Source organism: Geotrypetes seraphini, chromosome 4 (genome assembly GCF_902459505.1).
Source record: "Geotrypetes seraphini chromosome 4, aGeoSer1.1, whole genome shotgun sequence".
In the NCBI taxonomy this organism is placed as follows: Eukaryota; Metazoa; Chordata; class Amphibia; order Gymnophiona; family Dermophiidae; genus Geotrypetes; species Geotrypetes seraphini.
Genome location: NC_047087.1, coordinates 58,237,397 through 58,259,373, shown reverse-complemented (window position 1 = coordinate 58,259,373; position 21,977 = coordinate 58,237,397). Strand labels below are relative to the sequence as shown.

Here is a 21,977-nt window from a genome sequence, read left to right as displayed (position 1 = left end):
ATCCCAAACTTTCAGAGCTTCCTGACAGAGGGAGGCCGATCCCGTGCCTCCCTGTTTGTTGACCTAATACATGGCGACCTGATTGTCCGTGCGAATGAGGACCACCATGTCGTGAAGCAGATGCTGAAAAGCAGTGAGAGCATTGAAAATCGCCCTTGAGTTCCAGTAGATTGATATGGCACAGACGATCCTCACTCATCCAATAGCCCTGGGTGCGGAGACCGTCCAGATGAGCCCCCCCCAAGCATAGTTCGAGGAGTCGGTCGTGAGGACCTTCTTATGGGGAGGCATGTGAAACAGCAAACCTCTGGAGAGATTGGAAGAGAGCATCCACCAGCGAAGCGACTGTAGCAGAGCAGGAGTGACCAGAATGTGTCGAGTCAGAGGGTCGGAGATCTGCGACCATTGAGACGCCAGGTCCACTGAGGAATCATGAGGTGAGGGCAATCAGGAAAGCTACTTTCCAAGTAAGGTACTTGAGATGAGTCGTATCAATTGGTTCAAATGGAGGTTTCATCAATTGAGCCAAGACAACATTGAGATCCCAGACCATTGGAGGTGGCTTGAGTGGTGGGTGAACATTAAAAAGTCCTTTCATAAAGCGGGAAACCACAGGGTGTGCAGACAGAGGTTTCCCATCAAGAGGCTGATGAAAAGCAGCAATCGCACTGAGATGGACTCAGATAGATGTAGACTGGAGTCCAGATTGTGATAAGTGAAGTAAATAGTCCAAAACAGAAGCCAAGGAGGTAGATATTGGCTCCATATGGCGAATGGAACACCAAGCAGAAAATCTAGTCCATTTCTGGTCGTAACATTGCCCAGTGGACGGCTTTCTGGAAGCTACCAAAACATCTTGTACAGACTGGAAAAATTGTAGAGAGTCTGTTAGGTGGAAAGGTACCAAGCTGTTAAGTGTAGAGACTGTAGTTTGGGATGTAGCAAGGAACCCTGAGTAAGCAGAGAAGGAAAACTCGGTAGAAGCAGAGGCTCCCTGGTGCTGAGTTGAAGTATAAGGGAGTACCACGGTTGTCTGGGCCACCGAGGAGCTATCAGAATCATGGTGGCATGTTCTGTCTTGAGTTTGACAAGAGTCTTGAGAATCAGAGGAAATGGAGGTTAGGCATAGAGAAACTGACCCGTCCAATCCAGTAGGAAAGCGTCTGCCTCGAGATGCTGGGGAGAGTATATTTGGGAGCAGAATTGAGGCAGCTTGTTGTTGAGGGGAGAGGCAAAGAGGTCTATTTGAGGAGTCCCCCATCGAGCAAACACTTGATGTAGAGGCGAAGAATTGAGTGTCTATTCATGTGGTTGCAGAAGACGACTCAATTTGTCCGCCAGACAGTTGTGCTGACCTTGAATGTAGACAGCTCTGAGAAAGATGTTGTGATGGATTGCCCAATCCCACAGCTTCAGAGCTTCATGACAAAGAATGAGATCCGGTTCCTCCCTGTTTGTTGCCATGGTACATGGCGACTTGGTTGTCCATCCAGACAAGGACTACTTTGTCATGAAGAAGGTGTTGAAAAGCTTTGAGAGCATTGAAAATCGCTCTGAGTTTCAACAGATTGATATGACAAAGACGGTCCACAGGAGACCAATGACCTTGGGTACGGAGACCGTCTAGATGGGCTCCCCATGCGTAGGTTGAAGAGTCTGTTGTGAGAACCTTCTGATGAGGGAGATTGTGGAACAGCAAACCTCTGGAAAGACTGGAAGAAAGCATCCACCAGTGGAGAGACTGCTTCAACAAAGGAGTTACTGTAATTTGTTGAGAAAGCGGGTCGGTAGCTTGTTGCCATTGAGATGCCAGGGTCCATTGAGGTATGTGAAGATGAAGTCTAGCAAAAGGTGTCACGTGAACTGTGGAAGCCATGTGACTGAGCAGAACCATCATTTGTCTTGCTGAAATTGATGCGAGATGAGACACTTGATGGCAAAGGCGAATGAGGGTATCCTGACGTGGTGGAGGTAGAAACGCTCTGAGCTGGACCATGTCTAGAGTGGCCCCAATGAACTGGAGAGACTGAGATGGGGTCAATTGGGATTTTGGAAAGTTGACTTCTAACTCCAGACTTTGGAGGAACGTAATAGTCTGTTGGGTCGCTGCAATAACCCCTTGTTGAGAGGGGGCTTTGATGAGCCAATCGTCCAGGTAAGGAAAAACTTGAAGACCCTGGGTACGGAGGGCTGCAGCCACCACCACTAGATACTTCGTGAAGACTCTGGGGGAATGAGGCGAGTCAGAATGGAAGAACTCTGTATTGGAGATGAAGATTCCCCACCCAAAATCTTAAATACTTGTGAGAGGCTGGATGAATCGGGATATGAATGTAAGAGTCTTTTAGATCCAGAGAGCATAGCCAATCTCCATGATTCATCAGGGAATACAGAGTTGGTAAAGAAAGCATCCGAAACTTCTCTTTGACTAGAAATTTGTTGAGGACTCTGAGATCTGAGGTCTCAAATCTCCCGTCTTCTTTGGGACGAGAAAATAACGGGAATAAAAGCCCATGTCCCGTTGGTTTAAGGCAACTTCCTCGACAGCTCGAAGGCGAAGAAGAGCCTGACCTTCCTGAAGAAGAAGGGGAAGTTGCGACAAAGTTGAAGGACACTCTCTTGGAGGGCGATCTGGAGGCACCTGAAGAAAGTTTAGTGAGTATCCCACCCGAAGGATGCAGTGCAGCACTCGGAAGCTCTTACAAAGATCTTCAAGCCCGGCAGCATGACTTTTAATTTAGAAACAGGGAGGGAGGTGGCTCAGGCCAGGCCCGACCAAACAAGATCAGGGGGAGTAACATAGCAGGAGGGAGTTGGCAACACTCCTGCCTTTTGTGGGGTGTTGGCGCGGGGTGGGGGTGGGGGAAGAGACTTTTTTTTTTTTTAACTTTTTCTTTTTTTTAACAGGCCTGCCTGTCTTTTTTATTCTTTTTTTTTTAATGGGGCAGATATTTTGCGTGTGTAACACGTGCAAAATATCTGCCCCATCAAAAAAAAAAAGAATAAAAAAAGACAGACAGGCCTGTCAAAAAGCCTGCAGACCTGACGGTAACTCAGTTACCGACAGGTCTGCAGCAGTCAGGTTTGGCAATCGTAAAACCCAACCCAAAATAGCCAAACAATTGTTAGTGAATCAATCGTTTGGCTATTTTGCATGAGGTTTTACTAATTTGCATGGGAGGATCGCTACAGGCTTTAGTGAATCAGGCCGGATGGAAAACTGGTCGGTACACGATCGGTTTGCTTAGTGAATCTAGCCCAAACATGTAAAGGAAAGGAATGTAGCTAAAATAGCACTGGAATTACTGTGCACGGCAAATGAATGGCTTTTGCCTTTTCAAATGCGTTTTCAAAGGAATTCATCCAGTCAGGGTCAAGCATGGTCACCTGACCAAATGTAGGATTAGATAAACTGTGCTGCCTTCTAAGAAACAGACAAAACAATTAGTCTGATGAGGACAAAATAAGTTCAGCAGATATCTTTATCCAACTGAGACATTTTTAAAAATATAAGTTGTTGACTCTTTAGGCGTCCCATTCCTCTGTAACAGTGGTTCCCAAACCTATCCCGGGGAACCCTCAAGTAAGTCAGGTTTTCAGAATATCCACAATGCCTGTATGACAGACACTGAATGAAAATCTAGTTCATTGATATTCACTGTGCATATGCTTAAAACATAATTAGCTGGAAATTACGGCTCTCTATGTAAACATCACTCAGGTTACCTCTACAAATATTTTTAGGACTGCGTCCAAAGGTTGTAAGATCAAATCTTGGTGCTGCTCCTTGTGACCCTGGTTAAGTCACTTAAGCTTTGAATGTCAGCTTTGAAATGCCAAAGCAACAAAAAGGCGGTATACAAATCCCCATTCCCTTCCCTTTTCCAGCTAACCACTAGTACTATAGTAGTCCTGAGAACTGCATCTATGGGTAGCTATAAATCTTCCAGTTATCATGAACCTGGCTGGTTCTATTTTACATTTTAGTTCTGAATTCTAACAAAGTGCTCTTCTTATGACAGCTGTTAAGACATTAAAGATTATCAAATATTCTTCAAACGTCTGTACATTTGCACAAAATGGAATATACTCTGCACATTTACAGTGTCCCTTGTTATAAAGCCTACTTTTATTTTGTAACTAACTACGGAAATTCTGAGTCTGCACTAGAAAAACTATATCATTAATGCCACACCCCAATTATTTATCCATGTATAAAAGATAATAAAATAGTTCAACTTGTATGACTGATGTACATACCTATTGTACCAGTTGAAAAGGAGCCAGTTAAGTCCCTCCAACTGGTATTCTCTGAGCTGGTTGCCATTTTTGTAATCCCTAGACTGTTCTATCTTCTTCCAGGAGTTGAAAGGTGGCCGATCCTTTAAGGTAAAGACACAAAAGTTGCTTAACAAATCTATTTTATTTATTTTTGTACATACATGTTTAGATATTTTTTTGATTTAATATACAGTTTTTCATTGGTAGCTCAAGGCAATTTGTATTCAGGTATCTTAAGTATGTCCTTGTTCCCAAAGGGCTCACAATCTAAGAGGCAGGGGTGTCAAACTTAATCACATAAGGGGCCGAAATCTAAAACATAGGCTAAGTCACGGGCCAAATTTTTTATTAAGATACTTAGGGGGCCTTTTATTAAGGTATGCTAACCAATTTAGCGTGCACTAAATGTGTACCTTAATAAAAAGACCCCTTAGTCTTAGTAGAAGTATAGGGGAACAACCTCTCCAACCCCACGCCAGCTCTGTGATGCAAACAAAATAAATAAAAAATACTTTTCCTTTCTCTTTTAGTTCCTAGTTCACACTTGCTATCTAACACCAGATCTGGAACGATACACATTTCAAATCTAACATACTGTAATCACAAGACAGAAAATAAAATTAATTTTTCTACCTTTTGTTGTCTGGTCATTATTCAAATCATGTTGGTCCCAGGATCTTGTCTTTTGATAACTCACTTGCCAGGGTCTCCTGCCCATTTGTCGTTTTCTTCTTTCTCTGTGCTAACCATCCATCTTCCATCTCTGTCTTCCCCTTCTGTTTCCCTTCCCTCCCCCGGAGGTCTGGCATCTTTCCTTTCTTTGTCTCCATCCCCACAGTTGCAGCGATGGACCCCGCCATCCCCATCTCTCAACTACCCATTTATCCAGCATCTTTCTCTCTGTCCCCACCCCCCAGGGTCCACCATCTCTCCCTTTCTCTTCCCAACTACCCTCCTATCCAGCATCTCTATCCCCTCTCCACACCATCCCTCAAATCTGACATTAGAGAGAAGGTTCCTGGCCAGCCAATCGCTGCTTGGCTGGCCCGGAACTTTCTCTCAGACGTCAGAATTAATGTTGGGGGAAGGCTTGTGGGCAGGCCGCATGCAATCGTTACATGTGCCTGGCCCTTCCTTGTCCAGAGTTGCGGCGGGGAATGGATGGATGGAGCGTGTCGGGTGGCAGCGGCTGCTGTGGGGAGGGAATGGAGCATGTCGGGTGGCAGGGAGGAATCGGCAGCAGGTTCAGCAGGGGACAGGCAGGCTTCAGCACAGGTCGGCTTTGGGGGAAGGAGGAAGGGGGTGGGACAAAGGCAGGAAGGCAGTGAGGGGGCACAAACTCGACAGAGAAAGAAAGGGGGGTATAAACATTGGACACAGAATGGAGAGAGGAAGGGTGCACTAACTTGGGACATAGGTGTGGAGGGAAAAGAAAGGGAGAATTGTTGAGCATGAGTGTGTGAGTGAGAGATGGTGCACATGGGGAAAGGAAGAAAGGAAAATTGGGCATGGAGAGAGAAGAGTGAGGTAGAGATGCATGGGAAATAGAAGGATGAGAGGGAGAAATGTTGGATATAGTGGTGAGAGTGACCAGAGGGACAAATTGAAAAATAAAACCAGAGGGACAGATTGAAGGGGATGCAAGGGGGAAGAATGTTGGGCATAGTGATGGAGGGAGAGATGTGGCATGGTGTTGGAGAGGGGTGATAGAAGGAGAAATGGACATGGGGCTGGTGGGCAGTGGTGAAAAGTGCTGCACATGATCTGGGGGATGAGAGAAGAAGAAAGTTGGACTCATGGGGGGATAGAGATAGAGGGATAGAGAGAGATGTTGGCTGGGGAATGGAATGAGGTCTGGAAGAGAGAAAGAGAAAGAAAGAAACTGGGAAACTTTGTCAGTCCTATACTTTCAAGTTGGTAGAGATTTGGAACAGACTACCGGGTCCTATTAGAACGATAGGCCAACTACAATTATTTCAGAAAACCACTTTGCTTTTTTCACAATATTTAAATGTTTACCTGCAGAATCCACTAACCAATAACAATGCAAGCTCTATTTTATGATCGTTTTTAATTTAAACACTCTACTACAGGGGTGCCATAAGGTCGATCGCGATCGACCAGTAGATCACAAGGGCAACGCGACTTGATCGCGGAGCCAATCCTGGGTTCCACGATAGGCTCGCATTGCTTTTGCGTTCTCCCTGCTTTTCCAACACCGCAAAAGCCAGACCCGCGCCGGGCCCACAAGCATTCTTCTTCCCCCCTCCCCCGACGTCAATTCTGATGTCAGAGAGGAAGTTCCAGGCCAGCCAATCACTGCCTGGCTAGCCCGGAACTTCCTCTACAACGTCAAAATTGACATGGGCGAGGGGAGGCTTGTGGGCCCGGCGCACGGTTGGGAGTGAAGTCATGGGATGGAATAGAGGGGACTATGAAGGGATGAAGTGAATTAAAAGGTTTAATAGCTGAGACAGAGAATGTTGCTATGAACAACCAGAAGTGTCTGAAAGTTCTAAAGGGAAGAGTGACAGAGTGATGGAGACAGAAACTAGCAGTGGAGCTGTGGAAGTGGAGAAAAAATAGGCTGTGAGGGTGACAGGAACTCAGAGAGGGAGCATGTGATGTAATGGGGGAAGGGGACAGGGAAAAATACATAATTTCGTAAATAAGAGTAAGAGCAGACAGGAGGAAGTGTTTGCTGAGGGCATTTGGCAATGGTGGAGGTATATGGGGGACAGGGAGAGAAAAAGAAAGGGGGCAGGGAGAAAGAGAGAGAAAAAGAAAGAAAGGAGAGGGGGAAGAAAAGGTTGGGGGAGGGAATGGAGTGTATCGGATGGCAGGGGGCAGGCAGGAAGAGAGGAAGAAAAAGTTGGATTCATGGAGGAATAGAGAGAGATGTTGGTTGGAATGAGGTCTGGAGGAGAGGAAGCATGCAGGAGGAAGAGGTCTGGAGAAGAAGCTTGCAAGAGGCAGAAAGAAGGGAAGAAATATTGGATGCAGTCAGAAGGAAGTGCAACCAGAGACTCATGAAATCACCAGATAACAAAGGTAGGAAAAAATGATTTTATTTTCAATTTAGTGATCAAAATGTGTCCATTTTGAGAATTTATACCTTTTGTCTATATTTTGCACTATGGCCCCCTTTTTCTAAACCGCAATAGCGATTTTAAACTCAGGGAGCCTATGAGCGTCAGGAGTAGCGCGGGGCATTCAGCGCAGCTCCCTACGCTAAAAACTGCTATCGCGTTTTAGTAAAAGGGGAGGGGGGTATATTTGTCTATTTTTGTATAGTTGTTACTGAGGTGACACTGCATATTTTAAAGTCATCTGCCTTGACGTCTGAAAAAAAACCCAAATATAAATTATAATTAACATTTTCTCTGCGTACAGTGTGCTTTGTGTTTTTTTAAATTTTACTGTTGGTAGATCATTTTGACTTGGTCATTTTAAAAGCAGCTCACAAGCCAAAAAAGTGTGGGTATCCCTACTCTACTCTATTCTACCTCATTTATGTACACTCTAGTCTCCTGACTATTTGTAAAATATTTGTAAACTGAGTCGAGTTCCCACGAGAGATGACCCAATATATAAACCGAAGACTAGATTACCTAAGATAAGAAAGAGAGAAAGAGAGAGAAAGAAAGAAAGAAAGAAAAAGAGAGAGAAAGAGAAAAAAAGAAAGAGAAAAAGTAAAAACAGAAAGAGAGTAAAAAAGAGAAAGCGAGAGAGAGAAAGAAAGAGAAAGTAGGAAAAATGATTTTATTTTCAGTTTAGTGATCAAAATGTGTCAGTTTTGAGAATTTATATCTGCTGTCTATATTTTGCACTATATATGTATATTTTTCTATAGTTGTTACTGAGGTGACATTGCATAATTTAAAGTCATCTGCTTTGACCTCTTTGAAAAAAATCCAAATTTAAATGATAATTAACATTTTTTTCTGCATACAGTGTGCTTTGTGTTTTTTCAATGTTGTGGTTACCATTATATATTAATAAGATCGTATTGTGTGTATATGAAAAATGGTTGGAAGAAATTGCATTACAATTAGTATTATTATTATGGGGGTGAGTCTGGACAGAGTTTGGGTGGGTCTGGGGTGGAACTTGAGCGGGGGTACTCGGTTGGTATTTGTTAGGCTTAGGGCAGTGGTCTCAAACTCAAACCCTTTGCGGGGCCACATTTTGGATTTGTAGGTACTTGGAGGGCCGCAGAAAAAATAGTTAATGCCTTATTAAAGAAATGACAATTTTGCATGAGGTAAAACTCTTTATAGTTTATAAAACTTTCCTTTAACAGTTAAAAGGAAAGATATATAAACTATAAAGAGTTTTACCTCATGCAAAATTGTCATTTCTTTAATAAGACATTAACTATTTTTTCTGCGGCCCTCCAAGTACTCTATTTTTTTCTGCAGCACTCTCATTTAAAGTTCAATATATTTTCTTTCTCAGAACTGGCACATTTCAATCACTAAATTGAAAATAAAATCATTTTCCTACCTTTGTTTGGTAATTTCATCAGTCTCTGGTTGCACTTTATTCTTCTGACTGTGCATCCAATACTTCTTCCCTTCTTTCAGCCTCCTCCAGACCTCATTCCCTCCCCCAATTTTTTCTTTCTTTCTCTGTCTGTCTTTCTCTGATTCCGTGCCCCATTTTTTGCTTTGTTTCTGCTTCCCTGTCCCCCCTCCTTCTTTCTTCCTTCCTCCTTGCCCCATTTTTTGCTTTTTTATCTGGCTCCCTGTCCCCACCCCACCTTCTTTCTTCCTTCCTTCCTGCCCTCCCCCATGCCACCGCCGCCGCGGAATAGGCTGCTGCTGCTGCCGCTATCAGGAACAGGCCATCTCCCTGCTTCTCTTCTGCAAGGGGCCGACCAACTCTCGCTGCCCGATGTCAATTCTAACGTCGGAAAGGACGTTCTGGGCAGCCAGGCAGCAATTGGCTAGCCAGAACGTCCTCTCGACGTCAGAATTGACGTTGGGATGCCAGAGTTGGTCGGCCCTGCAGGGAAGAGAACAGTGGACCGCCCCCCCTTTGGTACGCCACTGGAGCAGCAGCGTGTCTGGCCGGCTTGTTCGCTCAAAGTCGCAGGTGGCGGCTCCTTGCGAGATCCGCGCCTGCGTCTGAAGCCTCTCTGATGTTGTGACATCAGAGAGGCTTCCGATGCAGGAGTGGATAGCGCAAGAAGCCGCCAACCCGCGGCTTTGAGCGAACGAGCCGGCTGCTGCTCCAAAAGGAAGAGAATGATGGCCTCCAGACCGCGGGCCGCAAATAAAACCTGGAGAGCCACATGCGACCCGCGGGCCGCTTGTTTGAGACCGCTGGCTTAGGGGGGTACTTGGCTTGAAAAGGTTGAGAAACACTGCATTAAGGTACAGTAGGAATATTCTGTCTCCAGAGTATTTGCAATCTAAGTTTGCATCTGAGTCACATCCATTAAAAAGCAGAATTTAAACTATCTTCCCTGGTTCTCAGCCTGCTTCCCTAAACAGTATCAAATTCCTTCATTCACTCCAGTTATGATCCTCCTATGTGGGAAAATATCAAGTCTTAGTGACACTGAAATAAATAATATCCAGTCTTAATTTTGATATAATTTTATGGTTGCCCACAGAAATTGATCAGATTTATTTGACATGCACTTCCTCTAAAATCACTCTACTCTGAATAACCTAACAGATTGAAGGAAAATGTAATGTGTTCTTACCACTCGCCTTTGATCAGCTCTGCAGTTCTGCAACTGTTCAAATTCTTCTATTTTTGTTTGGTCTACATCTTCTTTTAGTTCCCAAGTGCTGTCCTCATAGGGCAATGAGCACCATTTTACTAAGTAGTAAATAATAGGCTGTAGAAAAAACATTATTCTAAGTGATGTGTTCTTTAAAGTACGGTAATTACACTGAAAATTTGTTTAACACATATATGGGAAATTATAGTTGCTTCAAAACTTAGCTCTCTCATTTCTTGGCTGTATATTACTTATATTAGCATTTTGAGTTAGTGAACATTTTTTAGACTTACCGAACCTTCTAAAAGTATTAGAAACATGAAGGCAAATAAAGGCCAAATGGCCCATCCAGTATGCCCATCTACAGTATCCACTATCTCCACTTCTCCCTAAAAGATCCCATGTGCCTGTAACGTCTTCTTGAACTCAGACATAGTCTGAGTGTATTAACACCCTTGTGTATTTTTTTGCCTTAGTCATAAAAAACTAAAATTAACAAATTCAAAATGTTTTAAAGGAGTTGTTCACTGATCTATGAAATATATTATATACTTTCAAAGTGGAAGAACAATTAAAGAAATTCTCATTAAGTAAATACAAGTAAGAAACCCAAGTCTTACCTAAATATGTCTTTACATCCCTCAACACTAGAAGCCCATTTTGCAGCACCAACACCCATGAGCCATTTACAGTGTCTAACAACTTTGCACAATGGAATGGTGCAGTTTTTGCCCATGCTTCCTGACTGAAAAGTTCAGGCTTTTCATGAAGGTTTGAGGATCATCTGTGGACTGCATTTTTCAAGTCTTGCCACAAATTTTATATTGGATTCAGGTCTGGGCTATGACAGAAACACTTATTTACTTCCTTCTTGCTAGGCCACCCTGCTGTCTTTGGGCTGATCAATGTCCTATTGAAAGATGAGAATCTTCTCCCTAGTTCCAGGTGTATCACAAACTGGAGTAGTTTTTCCTTCAAAATCTGCCTCTACTTTCACTATCTATCCTTATACAGATCTTCAATAAGTTTCCTGACCTTGCTGCTGTAAAACATCCCTACAACATAACGCTGCTATCACCATGCTTTATTGTGCAGAGAGTGTTAATGCTGTATTTGTTTTATGATACACATAGGGCTTAGCATTCATACAAGAAAAGTTACACTCTGGTCTCAAAGCAGAAAACCTCCCACATTTATGAAGTGTCCCTTCAGGATTTCTTTGAAAATGTTACATGGCACATTATATTGCTCTTCTTCAGCAGTGAAATTATTTTTGCCATCTTCCCATATAAGCCATGTTTGTGAAGTAATCTTGATGTTGTTCAACAAGTCCAAAATTTTCCCTGTCACAGCCAGAGTTAGCTGTAGCTCTTTTAAACGAATCATATACCTTACTGCGACCTACCTCAGCAGTTTCCTCAACACCAGTCATTGATTTTGGAGGGTTGGCCTGACTGAGGCAGTATTTTAGTGGTGCCAAGTTTACCGTGATGGACCAGACAGTGTCCTAATGGAAAGTCAAGCACATAGAAATTCTCTTATAGCCTCTCTCTATTTGTACCTTTGAATAACTTTATCCTAGAGTTCTTTTGTCAGCTCTTTTCTTGGTGTTTAGACCTTTGCTTCTAATTCACTTTATACAAGATACAACTTGATTTTTCATTCAGGATTATTCAATCAGTCTAAATACTACAAACAGGTAAGTTCTCTTTAACTTATAGTGGGCATTGTTAAGTCAAATTTTTGGAATCAAATCTAAGCTTGGTTTGCTGTGAAAAAGTCGTGAAGATTTATGTAATCAAGGATAAGAAACAAAAAACCTCTTTATTCACTTTTTGAAAGTTTCTACAATAGTTCTTCAGCGACGAAAGAATATATACTATGTAGATCAGTGAAACAAACTCCCACTCATGTTTCTATGTATTTTTTTAACAGTAAAATATGAAAAATGTACAAGGATGTGAAGATTTTGCAAGACATTGTATCAACTGCAAAATGCACTGTAGTTTTAACAAACACAGGCTTTACAGTCACCTCCTTTGTTGTCAGTTTGGATTAACACAACAAATTGGCAAAAATTATATGACCACCAAAAAATTTCCTCATCTCTAGGTAATTTATGTGATATGACATTAGCCCCCTTATTCAAGTTTGAAAGGATAGTAGACTAGTACATCTGCTTTTAATACTATTTGATACTGAAATAATGGCATTGATGGTTGAAACATACAATATAATGTCTACATCGCAAAACACTGGAACCAGCTACTGCTTACACTACGATCTTGTGACCACTATCTCAGATTCAGAAAACTTTTAAAAGAATTTCTAAACCAAGACAGGGAGCCAGCCCTGAAGTAACTGAAAAGGTAATTTTGTAAAAGTCCATTTCTAAACTGTCTAAATGCAACTCCTGGGACATAACGATGCGTCAACGATGATCTACTTGAACTTGTAACTATATATTAGTAACTGTACTGATCTACTTGTACAAGCAACTCTATTGAATGTCCGTGTCACACTGTTCATTGTAATTTCGTGGGTAACTGACCCAACCTCTTGTAACATAATCTGACTTTGAACTGAATAGGTAAAGGCAAAATAGAAAACCTGATTAACTGGCTTGCCTGGGCTTTAAAAGTATTTACTAATTAGTTATGTAACTTTTTGGCCCGCACTGATTTGTCCCTTTATTAATTAACTTTTTAATCATTGCTGTGTTTGTCTTGAAAGAGGACTTGAAGTCTTGCCAAATTTTTGTTTTGTTTGAAATATATTATGCCATCGCTTACCTCCCCAGTATCTTTATCTTCACAATATGAGACATCTAACACTCTGTCTACTTCCACGTAGTCTGGGTTAAAAAGTTCTTCTTCCATCTACAAGTCAGGACAGATATATTAATTATGAATCTGATAATTCACCTTCCATAGTCATTTTATAACTATTTCTAAAATAAAATAGAAACAGAGAAACAAGAAGACAGAAAAGGCCAAATGGCCCATGATCTAGTCTGCCCATCCACTATCTCCTGCTCTCCCTAAGACAGTGTTTTTCAACCGCTGTTCCGCGGCACACTAGTGTGCCGCGAGATGTTGCCTGGTGTGCCGCAGGGCCGCCATCAGGGCAGTACTACCAGTCCTGCATTCAGGGGCCCGGAGCTGACAGGGGGCCCGAGGCAGGGGCGCCAGTAGCTCGCCAAGGCAAAGTGAGTCGATCACCAAGGACTCACTTTGTCTTGGCTATCTAATCTATCGAGCCGATAAGTCTTCTTCTCCCCGACGTCAATTCTGCAGTCGGAGAGGAAGTTCGGGCCAGCCAATCGCTGCCTGGCTGGGCGGAACTTCCTCTCCGATTGCAGAATTGACGTCAGGGAGAGCATGCGTCGGCGTCGGCTTTGGGGCCTGTTATCCATTGGTGGGTCCTGTTCCCCGATGGCAGCGGCAGTGGCAGTGGCTTGGGGAACGGCAGGGAGAAAGAAAGAAAGGGGGCAGGCAGGGAAACAGAAGGAAAGAAGAGAAACAGAAAAAAAGAAAGAAAGTCAGGGAGAGAGGAAGAAAAAGTTGGGGGAGGGAATGAGGTGTGGAGGAGAGAAAGCATACAGGCTGATAGAAGGGAAGAAAGATTGGATGCACAGTCAGAAGAAGAAAATGCAACCAGAAATCACCAGACAAGGTAGGAAAAATGATTTTATTTTAAATTTAGCAAAGTGGAGGCAGTATTACCACAGTTTTCAAAGGAATTTGCCCAAATAACTTAATAGTTAACTGGGTAAATTCCCAGAGATGAAAACTTCCCTTCACTTACTATGCACAGTTCTGAATTTATATCTGCTGTCTATATTTTACAATATGGTCACCTTTTACTAAACCGCAATAGTGGTTTTTAGCGCAGGGAGCCTATGAGCGTCAAGAACAGCGCTGGGCATTCAGCGCAGCTCCCTGCGCTAAAAACTGCTATTGTAGTTTAATAAAAAGGATGGAGGGTATATTTGTCTATTTTTGTATGCTATAAAAACCAAATACAGAGAGAGACTGAGAGCTGTTGACGAAGAGCTACGTGTGTGTCTTTCTTCGATTCCAGCCAGAATATCAGCTTTGTGTTCAGCCAAACAGGCCCAGGTTTCGCACTGAATAAAGTATTTTATAATTTTTCACTATTCTGTTTACTTAATATTTCATAATAAAGTAATTATAAAATACTTTCTTTGTGTTTATTTGATTCCTATTCAAGAGAATTACTTTATATATAGTCAATATAGGCACAGAGTTAAATTTTTTAACATTTTCTAATTGTGGTGTGCCTCGTGATTTTTTTCATGAAACAAGTGTGCCTTTGCCCAAAAAAGGTTGAAAAACACTGCCCTAAGAGATTCCACTTTGATTTTAGGCCCCCTTTTATCAAACCATGTTAGGTGTTTCTTTTATAGCCAGCCGCTGCAGCAAAAGCTCTGAAGCTCATAGGAATTCTATGAGCATCAGAGCTTTTACCGCAGCAGCCAGCAATAAAAAAAACCCTAACAAGGCTTGATAAAAGGGGGCCTTAGTTTGTTTTAAAAGAACAAGTGACCAAACAATTTTCATATAACCAAATTTTGCCAGTCAAAAGAGAACTATGCCCTGGTCCAAGCACTATTTGTATCACTTTCAAACACAATAAAATAAAATATCAAAGATTATGCAATCTCAGAAAATAAGAGATGAGAAAAATGCAATTCACTTTACTCTGGTTATTTTACTTACATCTGCAAAGAAGTGGGCCCTCTGTGCTTGCTTAAGTTTAAATCGTTTAATTTTCTGCTGGATTCTTTTATCCTTTAACAGTTGCTGCTCTGTGGCCCACTCACAATGGAGATATGAACTACAAGAAAAATATATTAAAGTCAGTGTCCCAAAGCCCAGTGGAGAGTGCTAGGAAGTGCAAAACCTAAGCCCTGGATGTAGCTTACAGCAGCTGTTTCTCATTAAGAATGACCTAAACAATATGGCTGCTGGAATAAACTGATAAGGTTAATTATTTTATTCTCAGAAATCCCTGATTATAATACAGCACAGGGGATGTTGTTCTTAGCCGCAAAGCTCATAGTACAATTTATCACACATATAGCACGGTTGGGGGAGATGACCAAAAATATTCTGGAGATTCTGCATTGCTTTAGAAAAGCAAAGTTACTTGGAAGGAGACCACAGCTTTTCTCTAGATCACAGGTGTCACACTAAAGGCCCGTGGGGCAAATCCGGCCCGCCTGGCCGTTTTATGTGGCCCACGGTCCGATACCCCCAGTTTTACCTTGTGGCTGGCACCCTCCTCCTTACAGCCATAGCGTGCAGTGGCTCCTCGCACGTCCCACACTTCATCCAGAAGCATTCCCTCTGATGTTGCGACGTCAGAGAGAAGGATTCCGGTTCAGGTGCAGGACGCACGAGGAGCCACTGCACACAGCTCCGTACACACTACAGCTGTGAGGAGGAGGGAGCCGGTCATAAGATGACACCGGGGGGCATTGGACCGCGGGCCGCATAAATAATAATAATAATAATAATAACTTTATTTTTGTATACCGCGATACCCAGGGAGTTCTAGGCAGTTCACATCAATTAAACAAAATTTAATAAGAAATTACAATTAACCAGATTTACAAGTAATAAAGATATTAAGGTGAGCATGAGGAGGGGAGTTTTCACAACAAATAAACAAGATTTAACAAGTAATTACAATTGATCAGAATTACAAATAAAACAGATCAGAATTACAAATTATAAAATTGATCAGAATTACAAATAAAACGGCCAGGTTGGAGCCAGTCAGAAGGTTAGTCACCCGCTGGAGGAAGGCACAGCATGGAGGGAGACAACAAAGGTAGGGGGAATGGTTTTATTTTCAAGTTAGCATTTGAATTGAGTTTTGAGTATTTTAATCTGCTGTCTATCATTTGCATTGCTCAGGAAGAAATACATTTGTTTCTTTTTCTCTGGGGGTTGTACTGCATGCAGAATCTTGAATCTTAAGGTGTTTTTAAAAATATATTAGTACTTTTAGGTTTTGGTCCAGTATTTGTATAGGGGTTTATCTGTGTTCTAGTAGAATGAATGTTGAGAAGCATACAATGTGTTTTGTATAGTTTAATTTTGTGGTTAACCATTACCATTATGTGTTAATAAGATTATATTGTGTGTGTATTTATACGCGATCCCGTACATCAGAGGAGGGGCGGGATCATGTCAGAGGGAATGTGCTACCAAGGTGGAGAGCAGCCTGCGAGGTTCGCTACAGCTGGCCGGCGATCCTCAGCAGGCTGCTTTGAAGAGGAGCAGTGGCAGCGCCAGCAGTTCGTGCCAGTGGGCCAGAAGAGAGCAGGAAGCTGGGTTTGGGAGCAATAAAGGCAGGCAGGCAGCCAGGGCGAAAAGGAAAGGGGGCTGCTTTTGGGGGAGGGATGTGCCGGGGGGCAGACAGCAATCATGCTTTGCTCTGGGGAGTGGAACAGAAGGGGGCCACGGAGCAGGTAGGCATGGCACAACAGGGGGAGAGGGAAAGGGGACTGCTTTGGGGGTAGGGGTGTGCTGGGGGCAGACAGCAATCAGGTTTCAGGTTTCTTAAAAATTTGATATACCGCCTTATTAAAAATTCAAAGCGGTTTTACATAATATAAAAACAGTTAGTAAAAACATACATTAAAAACAAACTACAAACAGTGTTACAAACAATCAAACTCACTGACGAACATAAACTTACCGATACAAGATGGAGAGGGGGAGAAATACAATTTGTATGAAGAGAAATAGAGGGGGAAGAGGGATCAAAACAATAGGAAGGGGAACAAGTATAAAAGGTCTAGAATTATGTAAAAATAAGCTAGAAGGTTAAAAGATGGCAAGTAATAAAATTCCATTAATGTCCTTAAAAGGACTATTATACACCATATGCGTCTTTAAAAATGGGAGGGGGGGACAGAAGGGGGCCACGGAGCAGGCAGGTATGGCACAACAGGGGGCCAGGGGAAAAGGGGAATGACACACAGACAGGGGGCTAGGGAGAGACACAGACAGAAAGAATGACAGACAGACAGGGAGCCAGAGAGACAGACAGAAAGGAAGACAGAGACAGACAGCGTCCAAGGGGAGAGAGACAAAGAAAAAAAGAAAGACAGACAGCGTCCAAGGAGAGAGAGACAAAGAAAAAAAGACAGATAGCAGCCAAGGAGAGAGAGAGAAAGAAAGAAAGAAAGAAAGAAAGAAAGACAGACAGACAGACACACATCTATTCTAGCACCCGTTAATGTAACGGGCTTAAAGACTAGTGCATAGATAAAATGATAGTACAGGGGTTTTAGATTAGTTAAGAACTAGAGAACATTCTGGCAAAGGGGGAGCCTGTTCTGTCGGTGGGACCAAGCTGCTAGTACAAAGTTGAGAGAGAGAGAAAGAGACAAAGCGCAATTCTTAAACTAGAAAATGAAAGAAAGTTGATGGTCACTCAGAAGCACATAGTCATAGTGAAATATATTTAAAGCAGTGGTTTCAAACTCAAATCCTTTGCAGGGCCACATTTTGGATTTGTAGGTACTTGGAGAGCCTCAGAAAAAATAGTTAATGTCTTATTAAAGAAATGACAATTTTGCATGAGGTAAAACTCTTTATAGTTTATAAATTTTCCTTTTGGCTAAGTCCTAATAATAATATTGTAATTTCTAACTAAAGAGACATATGATCAAGAAACTGTTTTATTTTACTGTTGTGATAATGATAAACATACTGAGGGCCTCAAAATAGTACCTGACAGGCCGCATGTGGCCCACCCGGGCCATGAGTTTGAGACCACTGCTTTAAAGGCTACTTACAAGGAAGTCAGAGTATACTACTAGTAAGGTTGTGGTAAAGGCTGAAATGACACAGATAGCGGACATAAACAGAACATGCATATGAACTCTAAACTTTGTGTATTATCTACTAAAAAATAGGTTGTGACTATAAATAACTGTGATTTTTCAAATAAACAGGCAAAAATACCCCCATAAAATTTTGTTGTTTTGCTGTATTCAAACCTTCAGTCAGTAACAATATTTGAAAAAAGACAACCAATAACCAAGATAATTTTCTTGAATAATTTCCTTTTTTTCAATAACTGACATTTTGTCTTAAGGTTTGATAAATACATCATGTCTGGAGGTTTTTTGCCTGTGATTTGAAAAACCAGCACTGGGAAGCTCCCAAGCTCTACGTTCTTTATGAGGCTTTTTCTTCCATTCAATATAAGTAAAATTGAGATCATTGATATAAAACTGTTGGTTGTGGATTATAGAAAGTATTGGGGGGCAACAGTATATTTGTGCTCTTTCTGTTCCCTAGTGAATCTAAGTTTATTACAAATATGAATAGTGATAGTACAAATAAAAAATAAACTAAAAAAAAAATAAGACTGGATAATTAGTCTGAATAGCACTAAAGGACGCATGAAAGAGATCTGCATACAAAAGATATAATGGGCATGGAATTCTCTCATGCATATTCATTAGGGATATCCTGAAACCCTGGTCTACTTGCAGTCCTCAAGGAATAAGCTTAGACAAGCCTGATCTAGAGACAGGCCAGCTTGGGCATAACTGAAAGTGTAAAATAGTCAAATAGGAGTATGTTTGCTGATGGCATTCACCATCCTATTGGATTCAAAGAAAAAAAAAAACTGAGTGGGCTTTCTATGGGCTTTAGCCTGCTACAGACAGAAGGCCAAGGTTCTCTTACAGTCCAAGATATGCAGAGCAAAAACCATACTTCGATTTCACATCATTCAGACTGTTGGTCCAGTCTCTAATACTGAGCTCACTGGACTACTGCAACAATCTACCTAGGATCTCACAAAAAAACATCAAGAAACTGAGACTCATCCAGAACACAACCATCCGACTAATCTTTGGCTTGAAAAAATCCAACCACATCACCCCATACTACAAGAAACTTTACTGGTTATCTATCGAGGCCACAATAATCTTCAAATTTGGTTCCCTTTGCTTCAAGACCTTCCTCGGCACTGCACCCACCTACCGCCTGAAACACCTCACCCTACAGAACAAACCCCCACCTCTCTCACAGAACATTACTGTTCACAGTTCCTTCTCCCAAAGGATGCAAATTCAAAAGATTTCTCAACAGGACACTCTTCTTTCAAGCAGGGATCTGGAACAACACCTTAAGCAACCTAATCCTGAACGCATCAACATACCATTCATTCAGAAAATCACTAAAAACCCACTTATTCGACAAATTTATCTGATCCTTCTATTCCGCTCATCTTTTACCTCTTTTAATATGCTCTCTTCCTACTCTACCACCCTGTTCACTCAACTGTCTTCCACGCCTTCCCAAATCTAACTGATGTAACCTCGCTGTCCTTACAGCATCTCTTGTTGTTCTTGTTGTATACCGTCTTGAACTGAAAAGGTATGACAGGATATAAATACAGCTATTATTATTATTACCTTAGGAAGGAACTTAAGATTAGTATGTACAACCTTCTACTGTAAAAAAAAAAAAATACACCTGCGTAAGATGGATCACCTACTAGGGCTTGGAGCTTACTAACCCTGCCAGTGTAACTGACTGCCACCAAAAACAGGACATTCCAGGGCATATATTTCAAGCAGCATGTATCTAATGGCTCAATAGGAGCTTTCATCAGCTAAGTTAAAATGATGTTGAGGTCCAATTACAACAAAACAAAGAAAAATCCAACAGGTCTGCAGTGAAAGGCAAACACCAAAAACAAGGAAAAGCATGCAGAACGGAATGTACAAGGTGCAGGAATCTTTATTAAAAAATTATATAAAATTGTAATCCTTAAAAAATGGCTCTCATTTACGTGGAATACGGACACAAACCCTTTCGGCAGCTGAACTCACCCTGTGCATCATCTCAGAAGGAGAATTTCTTGCCTCCGATTCTAAAAATTTGATGAGTTTATCACAACGTTGTTTTCTGCCCTTATCTCTACATGTGATATATTGGACACCCCAGACTCCTGAGGAAAGAGTGTTTCTCCAAAACACGGACCATGTTGGGTCCGTATTCCATGTAAATAAGAGCCATTTTTTAAGGATTACAATTTTGTATAATTTTTTAATAAAGATTCCTGCACCTTGTACATTCCATTCTACAGTCTTTCCCTTGTTTTTGAGGTGCAATTACACTGCAAGAGGCTTTATTGGTGGCTTCAAGAGAATCAAGGCCCTACAACTAAAGGCTGAGACCTGACTGACAGATGTAGAAGGTATTCAACCAACTTAGACATAGGTCAGGAATTGATCCAGTGCATAGAAAACCTCTTCCATTTTAACCAATAAGGCCTCTATGTGGGAGTCTATAACATCACTCACTCTGCTGGATACGCCCTCACATTGCTAGAGCCACCTTAACTTACGTAGCTCCTCCCTAGCGGGAAGCAACACGAGAAGGGTAGTGTAAGTAAGTATAAGAGGCAAGGCCAGAGCTAGGTTAAGGGAGCCTAAGAAGTGTCCCCCCGGTATATGCCTTGACTGCAACAGCTAGATATTCTGCTTGTCTGACGTAAGCTAACTACATTGTGCTGAATACCTGTGAGCCTTATTATGAGGTCTGGCTGGAGCCAAACCTCGTTACCAGACTGAGAAGTAATTGTATAAGACTATTTGGGGCCTGTCAGCCACAAGCCCATCTCATAACTTTTGCTTATGGTATGAAGAGACTGTTTTCTTGCATAACGGGCCCTGTGAAGTAACAGGACCCAGAGTATTGAGTTAATGAAGAGTTTCTGTTTTATCTTCTATGAATGTGTCTGGCTGTATTTATACTGGTCCACACCCAAATCCTGCTCACACTATTACAACCTCCTAATGGAAATTCTTCTAGAAGCCAAGAGAAACTGAGATACACTATCAGGCAAGCTAAAGAAATCCAGTACTTCTCTTTCAACATCCAAACTGTAAGAGCAAAATATTAGGTTCTTATCTTTACTAATCTTCTTTCTTGTAAATCCACATAGGCAGCATATTCTCACTTGTGGAACTTACTAGAATGGGATGGAGGGATTGTTGACCATTTAAGAAAATAAATTTTGCAATTCTGCTTGGCCGAAGTGATCGTCCCATCTGGAAAAAGATTCTAGACAGTAGCAAGATGTGAATGTATGAACCGAGGTCGAAACAGCAGCTTTACAGATTTCATCAATAGGAGTGGAATGAAGGAAAGCAACTGAAGCTCTCAAAGCACAGACTTTATGTGCTGTGACACGACTCCCCAGTTTCAGCCCAGCCTGAGTATAACAAAAGATGATACAAGCTACCAACCAGTTAGAAATAGTTCTCTTGGATACCAATTGGCCCAACTTGTTAGGGTCAAAAGAGACAATTTAGGAGATATTCTGTGAGATTGAGTTCTTTACAAATAGTAAACCAAAGCTTGTTTGCAGTCCAAAGTATGAAGAGCTGTTTCTAAAGGATGAGAGTGAGGCTTGGGAAAGAATACTGGTAGTATAATAGATTGAGATGAAATTCAGTGACTACTTTTGGAAGAAACTTTGGATGTGTATGGAGTACTACTTTGTCATGGTGGGTTTGCCATCAATGCTTGGAGCTCACTCAAGTGACAAGCAAGAGTAAGAGAAATAAGAAAAAAACACTTTCCAAGTGAGATATTTAAGATGAGCCGAAGACACTGGTTCAAAAGGAGGCTTCATGAGTTTAGAGAGAACCACATTCAGATCCCAAACCACTGGAGGCGGTTTGAGAAGTGGCTTGACACTGAAAAGTCCTTTTCATAAATCTGGCTATAAGAGGATGAGCAGTGAGAGGTTTACCCTCGACTGGTCTGTGAAAAGCATTAATAGCACTGAGATGAACTCAGTTGGATATATGTAGAAGATAATCCAGTATCAAAGATATAAAGGTGGATGGAGCATCATGATGATGAAGAGTACACCAGGTGGAAAACTGTGT

The 21,977-nt window shown here is 41.8% G+C and overlaps 1 protein-coding gene across 1 annotated transcript in view; it reads right to left on the bottom strand.

The window, feature by feature from the left end:
* Nucleotides 1–21,977, bottom strand: part of CHD9 (chromodomain helicase DNA binding protein 9) — a 499,652-nt gene that overhangs the window by 308,373 nt on the left and 169,302 nt on the right. Inside the window, 4 exon segments of the mRNA XM_033940083.1 lie at nucleotides 4,261–4,382; nucleotides 9,995–10,132; nucleotides 12,808–12,894; nucleotides 14,758–14,875. Of these exon segments, the coding sequence (XP_033795974.1) occupies nucleotides 4,261–4,382; nucleotides 9,995–10,132; nucleotides 12,808–12,894; nucleotides 14,758–14,875 (465 nt within the window).